Source organism: Castor canadensis, chromosome 4, assembly GCF_047511655.1.
Source record: "Castor canadensis chromosome 4, mCasCan1.hap1v2, whole genome shotgun sequence".
In the NCBI taxonomy this organism is placed as follows: Eukaryota; Metazoa; Chordata; class Mammalia; order Rodentia; family Castoridae; genus Castor; species Castor canadensis.
The window spans coordinates 107,762,511-107,777,309 of record NC_133389.1 but is presented as its reverse complement, the minus strand read 5'-3'; the positions used below and the strand labels follow the sequence as shown (position 1 = coordinate 107,777,309).

General features: G+C 32.6%; 1 protein-coding gene across 8 annotated transcripts in view; it reads left to right on the top strand.

Annotated features, from left to right (window-relative positions):
• The window catches only part of Prpf40a (pre-mRNA processing factor 40 homolog A), a 44,141-nt gene that overhangs the window by 26,498 nt on the left and 2,844 nt on the right, over positions 1–14,799 (top strand). For 2 of the 8 annotated variants that reach the window (XM_020179585.2, XM_020179584.2), the window contains exons 8-22: positions 177–230; positions 1,766–1,790; positions 2,505–2,876; positions 5,060–5,168; positions 6,202–6,266; positions 6,615–6,779; positions 7,543–7,651; positions 8,558–8,708; positions 9,698–9,831; positions 12,026–12,140; positions 12,310–12,401; positions 12,477–12,593; positions 13,004–13,141; positions 13,447–13,542; positions 14,646–14,732. In XM_020179585.2, coding sequence (XP_020035174.1) covers positions 177–230; positions 1,766–1,790; positions 2,505–2,876; positions 5,060–5,168; positions 6,202–6,266; positions 6,615–6,779; positions 7,543–7,651; positions 8,558–8,708; positions 9,698–9,831; positions 12,026–12,140; positions 12,310–12,401; positions 12,477–12,593; positions 13,004–13,141; positions 13,447–13,542; positions 14,646–14,732 — 1,829 coding nt within the window. Of the gene's footprint in view, positions 1–176; positions 231–1,765; positions 1,791–2,504; positions 2,877–5,059; positions 5,169–6,201; positions 6,267–6,614; positions 6,780–7,542; positions 7,652–8,557; positions 8,709–9,697; positions 9,832–12,025; positions 12,141–12,297; positions 12,402–12,476; positions 12,594–13,003; positions 13,142–13,446; positions 13,543–14,645; positions 14,733–14,799 lie in introns of all 8 variants that reach the window. The other 6 variants (XM_074070806.1, XM_020179583.2, XM_074070805.1 and 3 more) reach the window with 3 other exon arrangements.

Below are 14,799 nucleotides of genomic sequence, written 5' to 3'. Positions count from 1 at the left end.
AACAATTCTTCCTGAGTAAGATTGTTCAAAGAAAGGACTTGTTTTTATATAACTAAATGATCAGTACATTTTAAATGATGTAATAGTTTTATGGGCTCTTATTTTCTTGTTGCTCTAAATCTCAGTTATATAGATTTTAAATAGATTTTTATTTGATTTGATTCCACTGAAACTAGGATACCAGAATACCATTGTTGCTGGAGGTCTTATTACAAAATCAAACCTGCATGGTGAGCTGCTTTGATAATTCATTTTCTGTCCTATTTAACATTTTTAGAGTATGTCTATAATGTCCACTAACCATGATTGAATAAATCTGCAGTGAAAAATCTCTAATTCAAAGAATTCCTTTTCATTTAAGGGTTATATTATAAATGAGCTTGTAGCTTTTAAAGTTGTGCTTGGTCTTTTAAAAAGTCATGTTTTATGATTGGAAAATTAAACAAGGACTTCACATACAAATTTTCTAAATACTCTGTTGGTGCATACATGAACCATGATTTAACACACTAAATGATAGTAGACAGCAAAAACCTTTTAATATTTATCAGTTTATATTTTATTAGTATATTGTCAGGCTGTGCATTCAATGCTAATTATGTTTTAGCATAACATTGCAAAATAGCTTTAGTATGTTTCTCATGGAAGAATTAAGGTAAAGAAAATAACATGCTTCAGTTATGTAAAGGAAAAATATTTTAACATTGTCATCTATTCAGAATACCTCTGAAAGTTTGGTAAAACTTACTACCTAACGTAAAAACTCAAGGCTTTATATCCAGAGATTATGAGTAAGAATTGAGAATTTATTCTCACTTGTAATACAATATTTAGTGTCGTGAACTATACTAGACTAGAACCAAGAGGTTGCAGGAGAGTGGGGCTGGTAACCTAGGTAGCAGTATGGAATGACATCTGGCAGGGAAGAAAATTAATAATTTCTTAAAGTATTGTCATCTTAAGTACATTTACCTTTCCTGTATGTTACCTCATTAGTTTAGATCATCCTTGTATCAGAAAATACATTAATTTATTTTAGTATTATGTATGTTTTTTTAGCCATCCTAAATTGATTTTCATAAATGTTTTTTTTCTTTAATGAGCAGTAAGTTTGAAAAATATTTCATAAAATTTTGAGCTCATGTCATCACTTACTTGGAGTACTTCATTTCGTAGTGATGCTAAATTAAAAATCTTTTTTGTTACCACCAAATTAAAAATTTACTCAAACTGAAATAACTGAAATGTTGAGGGCAGATCTTTAAAGTTCACTTGAATCTATCAGTACTGTCATTGGCTAATTATAATATTGTGATAGATGGGTTCTTTGTTTATTCATTTAGAGTATCAAGCTCACTTATGATATAACCTTAATAGAAATAATCTGTATGCATAGCTATCTATCTACTTGTCAGTGCTAGTTAGTTTGTGAATTTGATAACCATTTTGAATTTAGTGCATTTAAAAATCAATTCAGGAAAGTGTTACTTTATACCAGAATTATGTAGACTCTCAGGGAGTAGTTGCAAGGCCAGCAACCTTTGGAAAAATAGCAGCATGGTATAAGCTTTCCTAATAACTGTTCTTTTTAAAATTTGTCTTCACTGTTTAATTGCTGCTCTGAAATTAGAGCATTTGCTCTTCAACATGATTTTTAATTTTTTTTCAGATGATACTTTTCTCTTACCTCCTTTTAAAGATTGTTTTCAGTGGTTACATTTAAATAAATATGTAATAGATTACTTTTCTTTTTTCTCTTTAATAGCCATGATCAAAGCTGAAGAAAGCAGGTAAGCAATTTTGCAAATCAGTGTATTTCACAAATTAGTCTCTTCTATAATACCCTTGTTTTAGCTGTCTACTTTCTTTGTAATATTGTTTAACATGTTAGGCCTAATGATTTGATGTCTTTGGAAGATTTGGCAGGGTAAAATTTAGGAGGGAGGAGTGGACAAATAAGTATTTGAATGTGGACAGCTTGTCTCATGAATTACTAAGACTTGTTACTTCGGAAATGGATGAGAGATTAGTCATACCTATGTTTCCTTGTACACAAAGTTTCCTTTTAGTGGAAGAAATGCAGAAGATTTAAAGTTCTTATAGAAACATAATATGTCAGATTTCAAGGTGTATAATCAAGATTTTTCACTTGATAAATAATTATTGGACTTTTGGAAGTGCAAACTCTTGAATGAGTATCTGTTATATATCATCATAAAAGTTTGCTAAGTTAAAGTTAATAACGGTAGTAGCTGGGTGTGGTGGTGGTGGTGGTGGTGGTGGTGGTGGTGGTAGTGGTGGTGGTACATCTGCCTGTAGTCCCAGCTTTGCTCAGGAGACACAAAACACAGTTTTAGTCTGTGATTTCAATCATTGAATGGCTCACTAGTTTACCATAACTGTAATTTTGTCCTTCAGTTGTTTTCTCTGTTTCTTAGATTTTATGATAATTTAAAAACTGGCTTAAATGCAATGACCAGTTTTCTCTTTTTTTTAATGTATAGCAAACAAGAAGAGTGCACCACAACATCAACAGCCCCAGTCCCTACAACAGAAATTCCCACCACTATGAGCACCATGGCTGCTGCAGAAGCAGCAGCTGCTGTTGTTGCAGCTGCAGCCGCAGCCGCAGCAGCTGCGGCTGCAGCCAATGCCAGTGCTTCCACTTCTACTAGTAATACTGCCGGAAGTGTTCCAGTGGTTCCCGAGCCTGAAGTTACTTCCATCGTAGCTACTGTTGTAGATAATGAAAATACAGTAACTATATCAACTGAGGAACAAGCACAACTTACTAATATCTCTGCTATTCAAGATCTAAGTGTTGAAGTAGCCAGTAATACTGGAGAAGAAACATCTAAGCAAGAAACTGTAGCTGAGTAAGTGTATTGACTTGCCTTCTGAAAATCAGTACTAGACTTAATATAAGAAATTGCCAGCTTATGAGAAAACTGTCACATTGCTCTTAGCTAGACTAAAGTGGTATAGCTTTTTAATACAGCAAAAGCTGCATCTGTCAAAGTTTACAGTTGGCATATATTTGCATACCCTGTAGTCTAGCCATATTTTATGTGGCTGAGCTTTATATAGCTATAACAAGTGAAGTCAGATTAAACCTCTTGACGTAAAGGATGTTCCTAACTTAAAAAAAAAAAAAAAAAAAACTCATTCAAACATTCATATTTATTTAGATTGCCTAATCCTTCCACCCCTTATTATATGTGTTTTGTTTTGTTTGTAGTTGCTCAAAGTGAAAATAGCTTTGTAATTTATTTGATGTTTAGAAGTTCAAAAGGAAAATATGTGGTATACTTGTAGGCATAAAAAGTGAAATTAACATTTTGTTTATATTTTATCCTTTTCTATCTATTTAAAATATATGTGTAAATATTTAACAGTATATGTCAGAGACATCTTCCACATTGAGAAAGCTAAGTACTCCATCATTTGCACTGATGGCATGTTACCATTTAGGTTATGTAATATCATTCTTTGATAGCTTTTTACACTTACTCTTTTAAATGCCAAAATCCACAGGTGTTCAAGTCCATCAGCATAAATGGCACTGTATTTGTATGTACCTGTGCACATCTGCCTGTGTAGTTAATATCTCTATTGTTATATGTGTTATATAAATAATTATTATACTTCATTGTTTAGGAAATAATGAAAAACTGTGTATAGTTGGTACTTATGCAACTCTTTTTCTTTTTTTTTTTTTTTTTTGCATGAATATTTTCAGTCCTCATTTGAATCTATGAATGCAGGGGCTGAGTAATTTTCATAATTTTAACTAGTTTTTCTTTCCAGCATTTCCATATTTATAGTGACTGACTCCTTATTATAAACTTGGTTTTAGTTACTGTAAATTAGGCCTTTTATAGCTGTTAATTTTTCTCTGGGCTCCTTATTTGGCAATTTAGATAACTGGACCTCCCAAAGTGGAGACTTAATTCATGGCCTAAATTTGTATTTTTCTGTTAGTATCTACTTCAGTGTCTCTTCTGCTAAACTTTCTACTTACAGTGGTTTTTTAAATTTCATTTTTTTCTTACATTCCTTTATTTTTATATAGAACAAACTGTAAGACTATAATTTTTTCATTTCACAGTGACCCCCCCCAAGCAAATACAGTTAATAATACCTATTCATACTTTTTGTTGGAGGTGATTATATAGAAAACTTTCACAAAAGTACCAAATAATATTTTAAGTTTTTTGTGTTACATAGTTTCTGTCACAGTGATCCAACTCTGCTGTGATAGCACAGAATGAGCCATAAATAGTATGTAAACATATTAGCATGACTGTGTTCTGTTAAAACTGTATTTATCAAAACTAACAGTGAGGGGTTGAACGGACCAAAGTAAAGTATACCCACAATAGGCATATATTGAGACAACCCTTTGAACATAAGACTTAGATATTAGTAATGAAAACCATGACTGTAAAATAGGCACAGTGGGGTAACAAGTGGGAGAGGAATTGAAGATTAAGGTATATGGTAGATGGACTTCATGTGTTTATATGAAACAGAACTAAGAAACTTATTGCAATTGCTTTAAGTGTGGTGGGGAGGGATTGAGGGGGAGAGACAATGGGGGTAATATGAATGATGTACACTGTAAGTGTAATCGGAATTGTCACTATGAATCCCCTCTGTATAAGCAATATATCCTAATAAAAAATTTTTAAAAAACTTAACAGTGAGATGGATTTGGCTAATGGATCATTTTTGTCTGACCCTGATTTAGTCCTCTACTTCCTTTTATTTATGTATATTGACCTGAGTGTTAGGTCTTTTAATAGGAAACCACTGACTAAGTCTAATAAACCATTTAAAAGTATTAACTGTAAACTAATGAAACTCATTTATTGCAATTAAATATTTTGGCATTTGGATAGAATCTTAACTGATGTTACAGAAAAAACTGTACTTTTATGTCTTTAGCTTCAGATAATTGTGTTTTCAGGGTTCATGTAGGATTAAATGGTAAACAATTTTCCTGGGTGAAGCAAGTATTTATTTAAATTGTGAATAACATGTTTGAATTTGTCTCCAGTTTTACTCCCAAGAAAGAAGAGGAGGAGAGCCAACCAGCCAAAAAAACATATACTTGGAATACAAAGGAGGAAGCAAAGCAAGCATTTAAAGAATTATTGAAAGAGAAGGTAATTTTATATTATATATAGTAATTCCCTACTGAATGAAGTTTCAATTTAATCTCCTTGATGCTTTTTGTATTAGGTTTTTCTTTTTTTAATTCATTTTTATTAGGATATATTTTTCGTGTGTGGGGGGGTGATTAACTGTGACAATTTCCAATAGGCTTATATTAGACATTGGTTAGATCGCTCCCACCATCTCACTCCCCCCACAACCCCCTCCTTACCCCTCTTAAAGCAATTATAAGAGGTTTCATCAATTTCATACATGGGTATGAAGCCCATCAACCATATTCCTTCACCTTTATCTCTGTTCATCCTGCCCCCTTCCACAAGTACAGCCCTCATATTGTACCTATTTTACAGTCCTGTCTTTCATCATTAATTCCAAAGTCATTGTTCAAAGGTGTCATGTTTTTTTATTGAAGAGCACTTCTGTGAAACTCAGCAAGGAACTATACACATTTCTACCTCAATATTCAATGTAAGATTTTTTATTTATGATCTTTGTTTATCTTCTAATCACTGGCCTACAGAAAACATCATATGTCACAGACTTCAAAAAAAAAAAAACTATTTTAGAAAGCTGGGTAGAGTGGCTCAAGTATGTAATCCTAGCTACTTGAGAGGTAGAGATTGAGAGGATCTTGGTTCCAGGCCAAACCTGGCAAAAAGTTCATGAGACACCCCCCCACCCCCATCTCAACTAAAGGCTGGATGTGGTATTCCAACAACTGTCATTCCAGATAAGCAAAGTAGCACAAATAGGTAGATTACAGTTCAGGCTGTGGGCATAAAATGAGACCCTGTTTCAAAACCAGGACTGGGGGAGTGGCTCATGTGGTAGCATGCCTTCCTAGCATATGTGAGGCTCTGAGTTCAACCTTTAGTATCATTAAAAAAAAAAAAAGCCATGTTAGGCCTTTTTCAGATTCCTTCAAAGGAAGTGCTTGATGTTTTCAGCAGAACACTGGGTTTCCTGTTACGACATTTTCTATACCTCTGTGAAATTTTAACTTTTCCTTTAAATGGTTTTCAGCGGGTGCCATCCAATGCTTCATGGGAGCAAGCTATGAAAATGATCATTAATGATCCACGATACAGGTAATGCTCCAGGTTTTTTTTATTTACTTTTAACTTTGAGCATAGCAAACCTAGCACATTTAAAATTGCATACTGATACATTTTTTAAAACATCCATTTATATCTGTTATTTTGATTCCAAGTATATAGTTGTTTTATATGTGATATAAATCAAAAATCTAAAAGACTTGTGATAAAATTTGAGTGCCCTGCTACAAATGGAATTAGAATTATTTTAAAACTAGAAATTACTTTTTAAAACCATTTCATCTTTTATTATAGAAATTTTCTTAATTTACACTGTTTCCAAAGCACTAACATTTGGTTCTCCTGCCTTCATTTACTCTTAAATGTTTTTCTGATATTTAGTGCTTTAGCAAAGTTGAGTGAAAAGAAGCAGGCCTTCAATGCGTATAAAGTCCAGACAGAGAAAGAAGAAAAAGAAGAAGCAAGATCAAAATATAAAGAGGCTAAGGAATCCTTTCAGCGTTTTCTTGAAAATCATGAAAAAATGACTTCCACAACCAGATACAAGTAAGATTTTTAAAGATGTATGTAATATGCTTATCCTATTGTTTTTTTCATATTTTTTGCCATGTAACTGACCCAAACTACATAATATTAAGTAAATGTATATGATTGTGGATGTGTCACTTTCATAAGGGACTTGAAATGTCAGCCCTTATGTAGAATTTAGTGTACAGATATAATTGAGGTATTAATTAGGATTGAAAGAAAATGGAAAGGACTAAATTTAGCTTCATTTTACTTAAAAGAATTGACTTTATATTTGTGGAGTAGAAATTGGCTATTTGCATTAAGTAGATACAGCATTTTTAAAAATTGCTTTTATATAACATTCTTAATTTCAATTTGCTTTATTAAGGTTGGAGGTAATTCACTAAGGTTTAGCGGTACATTTTTAAGCTTACTTTCCCTACATGATGCTTTATTTTCCTCTTTCAGAAAAGTTTTAATGAAGAAATCTTCTAAGTAGTAGTATTTTATGTATTAACTAAATTTTTGATAACTTTTTTAAGGCCTTTAATTTAGCTCGGGGCAGTTTGGTAATCTCTGTGAGCTGCCTTATGGAGTAAAGATAGTTTAGACTATAACATATTGCACAATGTGAGTTACCCTGTCTCTAAGGAGAATGGAGGAAGCCTTTGCTATTTTAAAGTTGTCCTGCAGTTATGAAAGAGTGTTCTTTTCAATGGTTTTGAATTTAGCTTAAATTAAAATAATTTAGAATTTTAATAGTAAATTCAAAAGTAACATTTAATTTCTTGATGTATAGAAAAGCAGAACAAATGTTTGGAGAGCTGGAAGTCTGGAACGCAATATCAGAACGTGATCGTCTTGAAATATATGAAGATGTTTTGTTCTTTCTGTCAAAAAAAGAAAAGGTATTATTTATTCTTAGTGAATAGTGTTTGTGGACAAAACAAGATGTTTCCTCATTTTGAGTAAGTTTTTTGCTTTGCTTTGTTTTATGATACTGGAGATTGAACCAGGGCCCTCCAGCATGTGAGGCAGGCACTGTACCTCTAAAGCCACACTCCTCAACCCTGAATAAGTTATTTTATAACATGTCAATTTTTGTTGTTTCGTTTGCCTAAAGTGGTACATCAAATCTATTTATTAGAAGATGAGTTTAAAGATAGAATGGGTAACTCCTATAATAATCTTTTTTAGCTCTCTCTCACACAGAAGTATTGTTGTAGTGGGATACTGATACATCCAACTACTACTTGTCAGTAATTGCCCACTTTGAAAAATAAGATTTTATTTATTTTTTTAGTTTATTAGGTTGTTCTTTTGCTTATATTGTAACTGTGATTCTGTTACAAGAGTAGCAGTAATATACAATTGTTTCCACTAAATTGAACTTGTTGGATATTGTTTTAAAACACTTATTTTATTTAAATTGTATATTATCCAGTCTTGAAGGAATAGACATGATAATGGGGGTACTGTTAAATATTTGAAATAGTTGAAGGAATTGAAGATACTAGCATTTATCCACATAGTAACTTTAATTATAGACTATGGCTGTACTTCAGAGTTATAGGAAAAGAGGTTTATGAAGGACAAAACCTAAAAACATGGTTTTCAGATTCTGACTTTAAAGAGAGGTGAAAAAATTGAAAATAGGACCAAGCCATGCACATAGGCAAGAACACTGACAAAATAAATGGTGCTGACATTTAAAACACATATACATAATATTTGAAAGTCGTTACCAGTTAGAATGTAAAGAAACCTTCAGTAAATCAAGTTTCTTTGAACTCGTATTCATACTTTCCTTGTAGGAACAAGCAAAGCAGTTACGAAAGAGGAATTGGGAGGCTTTAAAAAACATTCTTGACAACATGGCTAATGTAACTTACTCCACTACTTGGTCTGAAGCCCAGCAGTATCTGATGGATAATCCAACTTTTGCAGAAGATGAGGAATTACAGAGTAAGGATAATGACTAAATAAGAAAGACAATGTTAAACAGTTTACTTCAGTGACAAAGAATTATTCTCTTTATATGAAATCTCTAACTCAACTTTTCACAGTGGTTTGTCCATTTCTGGATAGGGTTTGTTTTCAAGTGTGTTATTTCTCTCTAATTGAGATTTGTGATAAAGGGCGAAATATTTTTCCAAAAATCCAGGTTAGCTTTAACAGTTAATTTTTGAAATGTGAATCTTAGGTTAAACTTAATAATTGCCACATTTTACAAATGCTGACTTCTTAGGTAGTAATACTTTTGTGTATGCAGAGCATAGGGCCTCTGACATGCTAGGCAAGTGCTGTACCACTGAGCTGTACCCCATTCCCAGAGTAGTAACTTTATAGTTTTGCAAAAAGAAAAAAAAAAAAAAAGGATCAGAATTATCTTACTAGGCATCCCCCAGTACTTTTAAAGTCTAGCTTTCCTTGTTTGCCACTCCTCTGAAAATCATGCTTCAGTAGGCTTTTCAGCAGGGCTTAGAATTTTGTATAATCATTCACTACATAATGACATTTCAGTTAATGATGTACCACATATTTGTGGTAGTGCCATAAGATTATATTGCTTAGTGATGTCACTATCTCAGTTACATAAGTATACTCTATAGTGTATGCAGAATGATGAAATCACCTCATAACTTACCCGTTGTTGAAGTGATACATGACTGCTTTTAAAAGCTTCTGGGTAATTATATTGCTGACGTGTTGAAATAACAGTTTCATTTTCATTTTGTCGTTAATATGCATGCCTTTTCATCCTCATCTTTCAGTGGTGTTCGTGAAATTTTCCTTAAAACTTTCCTTTCAAGATAATTATAAACCATATTTGAGGCTAAATATAAGTATTTTTGAGCAGTGAATTTGAAATTTTTAGGGAGTCACTGCAAATAGTCAACCTATTTTCATTATTGGTATTTGAAATTTAAATTTTTATCTGAAAAATATTTTAGACATGGACAAAGAAGATGCATTAATTTGCTTTGAAGAACACATTCGGGCTTTAGAAAAGGAAGAAGAAGAAGAAAAACAGAAGAGTTTGCTGAGAGAAAGGAGACGACAGCGTAAAAATAGGGAATCTTTTCAGGTAATATAAAAATCTCTTGTCCAACTTAATTTTATAATAGGGTTATAGAGCTTGAACAAATAATTCTGAGATTCCTGTTGTTGTCTTAGACTTTATGGAGGACCCATACCCGGTAACTCTTTTTTATAATTAATTACCAGTCTATTTAGATAGTCTTTTTCATCAAGAAAACATACAAGACTGTAGCAGATGTTATTTAAGGTGAGCATTTATAGGTAAGGTTTTAGTTGAGAAAAACAAATAGCTCGTGGGATGACTGAAAACAAGATGTGTGTGATGAGTCAGTAGTTTCCAGAGAACATAGGATATACTGTATAGTTTAGAGATGGATCTTAATTTCTTAAGTTTTGGGGTTACAAAGAATTTTTTCATTTCATTTCATATCTCACCAGATTACCCATCTCAGTAAGAATCATAATAGTACTTAACATTCATTTGGTTACTGTTACACATTTTACATTTATAATCTTGGGGTTTATGACAGCCTCATCTTATAAGAGTAGGTATTGATTTTGTTGTATCCATTCAGATAGATAAGGAAATGGACTTGGAGAAGTGAAGTGCCTGCCCACCTTCAACAACTACTGATTATAAAGCCACAAAGTCTTGATTACAAGCTCTCTTTCATTAACCACTGTATTGAGATAAAATCTAAGTTGAAGTGGCTCAAATAAGCTTATTAACTAATAGTCTTTGATCTAGGGAAAGGCTTATTGCCATCCTCAAGGGCAGTAGTTCTCAGCATTTCATGTGTCTCAAAATCACCTAAAGAACTTTTAACAAATTATTCCCACCATGCTGAAAGTCAGTAGCCAATTTCAGTCCTTATTCCATGAAAACTTTTAATAGGTTCCTTTGTCTTAGTGGGTTTCCAGATAGAGTAGCCAGTTATTAAAACCTCAGATTATAGAGCTTCTCCCCTAAAAATGATTTAGTAGATCTGGGGTAGAATCTGAAAATTTGCATTTCTTAGTGTCTAGATCATATTAATACTGATGAACCATATTTTGAGATCTAGTGACCTATCACATTAGGCCTGACTACATGGTTGGTCATTTTAGTCTGGAAAAAACTCAAATGACAATTCTTTGTTAGAGATGTAAAGTTCTACTCACCACCTTTATTTATATTCAGTGATTGAGAATTTAGTCACACTGTCACAGCTAACTAGAAAAGAAAGTAGGAAAACTTAGTTTTTAGATAAGCAGATATTTGACCAGAAAGGAGGAAACAGATTTTTAGGACCATTCTGCTCTTTTGCAACTTTGAGCTTTAATGCCTTTATAAAGATTTAAAGTTTACAGTGGTGTAAAATAAAGATGCACATAAAAGATAATGCAATGAAAATGCAAAGGTGATGTTGACATCATTTAGTGAGTAGAGACCAGAGAAGTTTGTAAGCATCTTGCAATTGCAAGACTACCACCTCTACCATTAAAAAAAAAAAGCAGAGATTCTGGAAATAAAATACTAGCAAAGCAAATATAAGTTGGGAGTAGGTTCTAAGGTTCCATTCCTGAAGATAGATGGAGTCTCAGTATGTTGATCTGAGTGTCAACAATGGGGAGGGGAGGTAATTAGGATAAACTTTTTTTTTTTTTAAAGATTTAGACATAAGGTATAATAGTAATGTGAAGTAAAGGGAAAGGTTCTGAAACCAAATATGAGATTTAATTCTAGCAATCTCAGCTACTTTGGAGAAATTACACATCTTCCTGTTAGAAGCATACATTTGTTCAAAGAAAAATGTTTAATGTCAGTAAAAAAATACCTAGAGCATCCCAGACACTATTTTAAAACGAAAAATATATTTTTGCAGGAAACATGCACATTATTCATTCTTTAGCTTCATTTGAGATAGGTAATATATAATACTTTGAATTATCTTTTCCACATTTATATAATTTTTTTTTTTTTTTTTTTTAAGAACTAGAAATGGTATTCTACCTTAAGGTACAGGAAACAGATGCCTAAAAAAATAATGTAGTATTTGAAAGGATAAAATTTGTATTTATGTGTGTCTAAAACAGTTTTTACTTTCATCAAATAACAAATACTCTTTGTACCTGAACATGTTTGGGATAACATTGGTAGAATAGTTTGAAATATTGCTGTTTTTGATGTACATTTTCATTTTATACTGGTATTTCTTAATGTACTTAAAAATAACTTTTCAAATATAATTTTTCCCCAGATATTTTTAGATGAATTGCATGAACATGGACAACTACATTCTATGTCATCTTGGATGGAATTGTATCCAACTATTAGTTCTGACATTAGATTCACTAATATGCTTGGTCAGCCTGGTGAGATTCTTTTCTCTCCAAATTTTTGTAGTTACAGTAGTAGTGGGCCAAAGGGGAAGGTGGTTGTGTTGGGGGAAGGGTGTTTAATTTTATGTTTGTTTTATAAACAAAAAGTAATTGCAGCTCTTTGGTTAGAGCTAGCTTTTGACTTCTTTAGTTTTTTCATTAGGATCAACTGCACTTGATCTTTTCAAGTTTTATGTTGAGGATCTTAAAGCACGTTATCATGATGAAAAAAAGATAATAAAGGATATTCTAAAGGTAAGTAAGGACATTCTTACTTGTTAATTTATAGTATACATATGTGTTATTTATAATAAGATTTCTTGTTTTTAGGATAAAGGATTTGTAGTTGAAGTAAATACTACTTTTGAAGATTTTGTGGCAATAATCAGTTCAACTAAAAGATCAACTACTTTGGATGCTGGAAATATCAAATTGGCTTTCAATAGTGTAAGTTTCACTACTACAAAAACTCATTTAACAGTACAGTTCTTTGATTTTGTTGTTTGGCAGTATGGGGGATTGAACTCAGGACCTCATACCTGTTAGGCATTTTACCACTTGAGCCATTTCACCAGCCTTATAGTTTTTAATTATTCAGCTAAATTAAGTTTTAGGCTATTGGGAAAGGACAATATGAATAGGATTTTATAGAGTACTAGAGAGTTAGGTAAGGTAAAAGAAAATAAAATATTTAGATGATGGACTATGTTAAGTTTCCTTTGCTTGAACTAACTAGTGTTATAAACAAATTATCCCTTATAAACAATATGAGGGTACTTCTAAATTCAGAGCAATTGATTCCTTACCAGTAATAATGATTATACTATTGTAATGTATTAAATATGATTTTCTAAAAGTTACTAGAAAAGGCAGAAGCCCGAGAACGTGAAAGAGAAAAGGAAGAGGCTCGGAAGATGAAACGAAAGGAATCTGCATTTAAGAGTATGTTGAAACAAGCTACTCCTCCAATAGAGTTGGATGCTGTCTGGGAAGATGTATGTATGCTTGTAAATTTTGTGTAATGAACTGTTTGAACAGTTGAAAATAAAAATGTGTTTCATTCCTTTCCCATTTTATAGCCACAAAATAAGCTAAAATTATCTGTAGAATATAGTAAATATATTTGGAAAATGACAGAAGTATTAAGTCAACTGTTGCTCTACATTCAAGAATATTTGTTAAAAATATATACACTTTAAGGGAATGAGTTTTTCTCAGTTTTCACCTGCTGATATGACTCCTTCTAGGCATATTGATACACTTCTTGGAATTCATCTATTTCCTATCTTTAATTTTTTAGATCCGGGAGAGATTTGTAAAAGAGCCAGCATTTGAAGACATAACTCTAGAATCTGAAAGAAAAAGAATATTTAAAGATTTTATGCATGTGCTTGAGGTAATCTTAATTGTCATCTGAGGTATTATAAAATGACCCTGCGGGGAAGGGATTCCAACTCAGGCTGTTTGACTCTAGGGTCAGTACTCTTTTGAATATGTTTACTATGGTGTCAGTTCTAAACAGCTGATACTTTGCAATTTATAGTCTTGGCATGGTAATTAGGCATAAGAGTCACCTACTTGACTGTTCACTATTTCTGTAGATTTATTGTTCTTGATTAATATATTAACATTTTTTATATGTTATTTATAATAATGTTTTTTGTTTTTAGGATAAAAAATTTGTCTCAGGTGGGCCCCATGTTGTTTCACAGCTGCCTCTGTAATATGGTCCTGTTGACCTCTAGCTCTTTTCTACTTTAAGTATAGCTTAGGTCCCACAGCCTTTGTATTATCTACAAGCTTCTTAGGCGTGCAGAACCTCAGGCCCCGTCAGCAAAAATTCCTACATCATAATCTTAACCAGATTCCTAAGCATTAGAATGTACTTTGAATTTTGAGATGCTGTGCTTCAGTTAGTGTCCTATCTGTTTTTTGCCAGTTCAGGAATCTTCAAGCAGTTGTGCGAGGGGTAATGTAGTGAGGTGATAAACAGAGCTAAAGATGGTAGCATGGAAAAAGACCAAAAAGCATATTTGGATTTTAGAACTCCATGAATTGAGCCTTGAGATGGCACTCAGTGAAACACAAAAGATAAGAGTTCCTTCTGAGCCATAGTTTCCACATCAAATTATGCAACTGAAACAGTTTATTTTCAGAGTCATAAGTGTGTTTAGAGGCAAGGGGCATTTATTAACAGCACTTCTCCTTTTAGCTAGCCTGATAATTTAGTTTTAATAAGAGTTGAAAATAATCATTTCTAATGATGAGCAAGATGGAAATACTTCCTGGGGGAAAGAAAGAGGAGTAGATTTTTGCATTTATTCTGAAACCAACCTTGCTCAAGGGTGGCTATAAGGTTGTTCTTCATCTAAGTGTCTGGTGTAGCTTATACCTTGCTAACCAAAGCCAGCAAGATTCATCAGCAACAGTATGCCTAAATGTCATTGCATTTCATTGTAAGTATAAGTTCTTGAAATGTTTTTCTTTTTGCCTCTGTAGCATGAATGTCAACATCATCATTCAAAGAACAAGAAACACTCAAAGAAATCAAAAAAACATCATAGGAAACGTTCCCGATCTCGATCGGTAAGAAAAGGTTCTTAGATGACACCATGAATGTAATACTAAAATATTTCCTAGCATCATTGTAGAT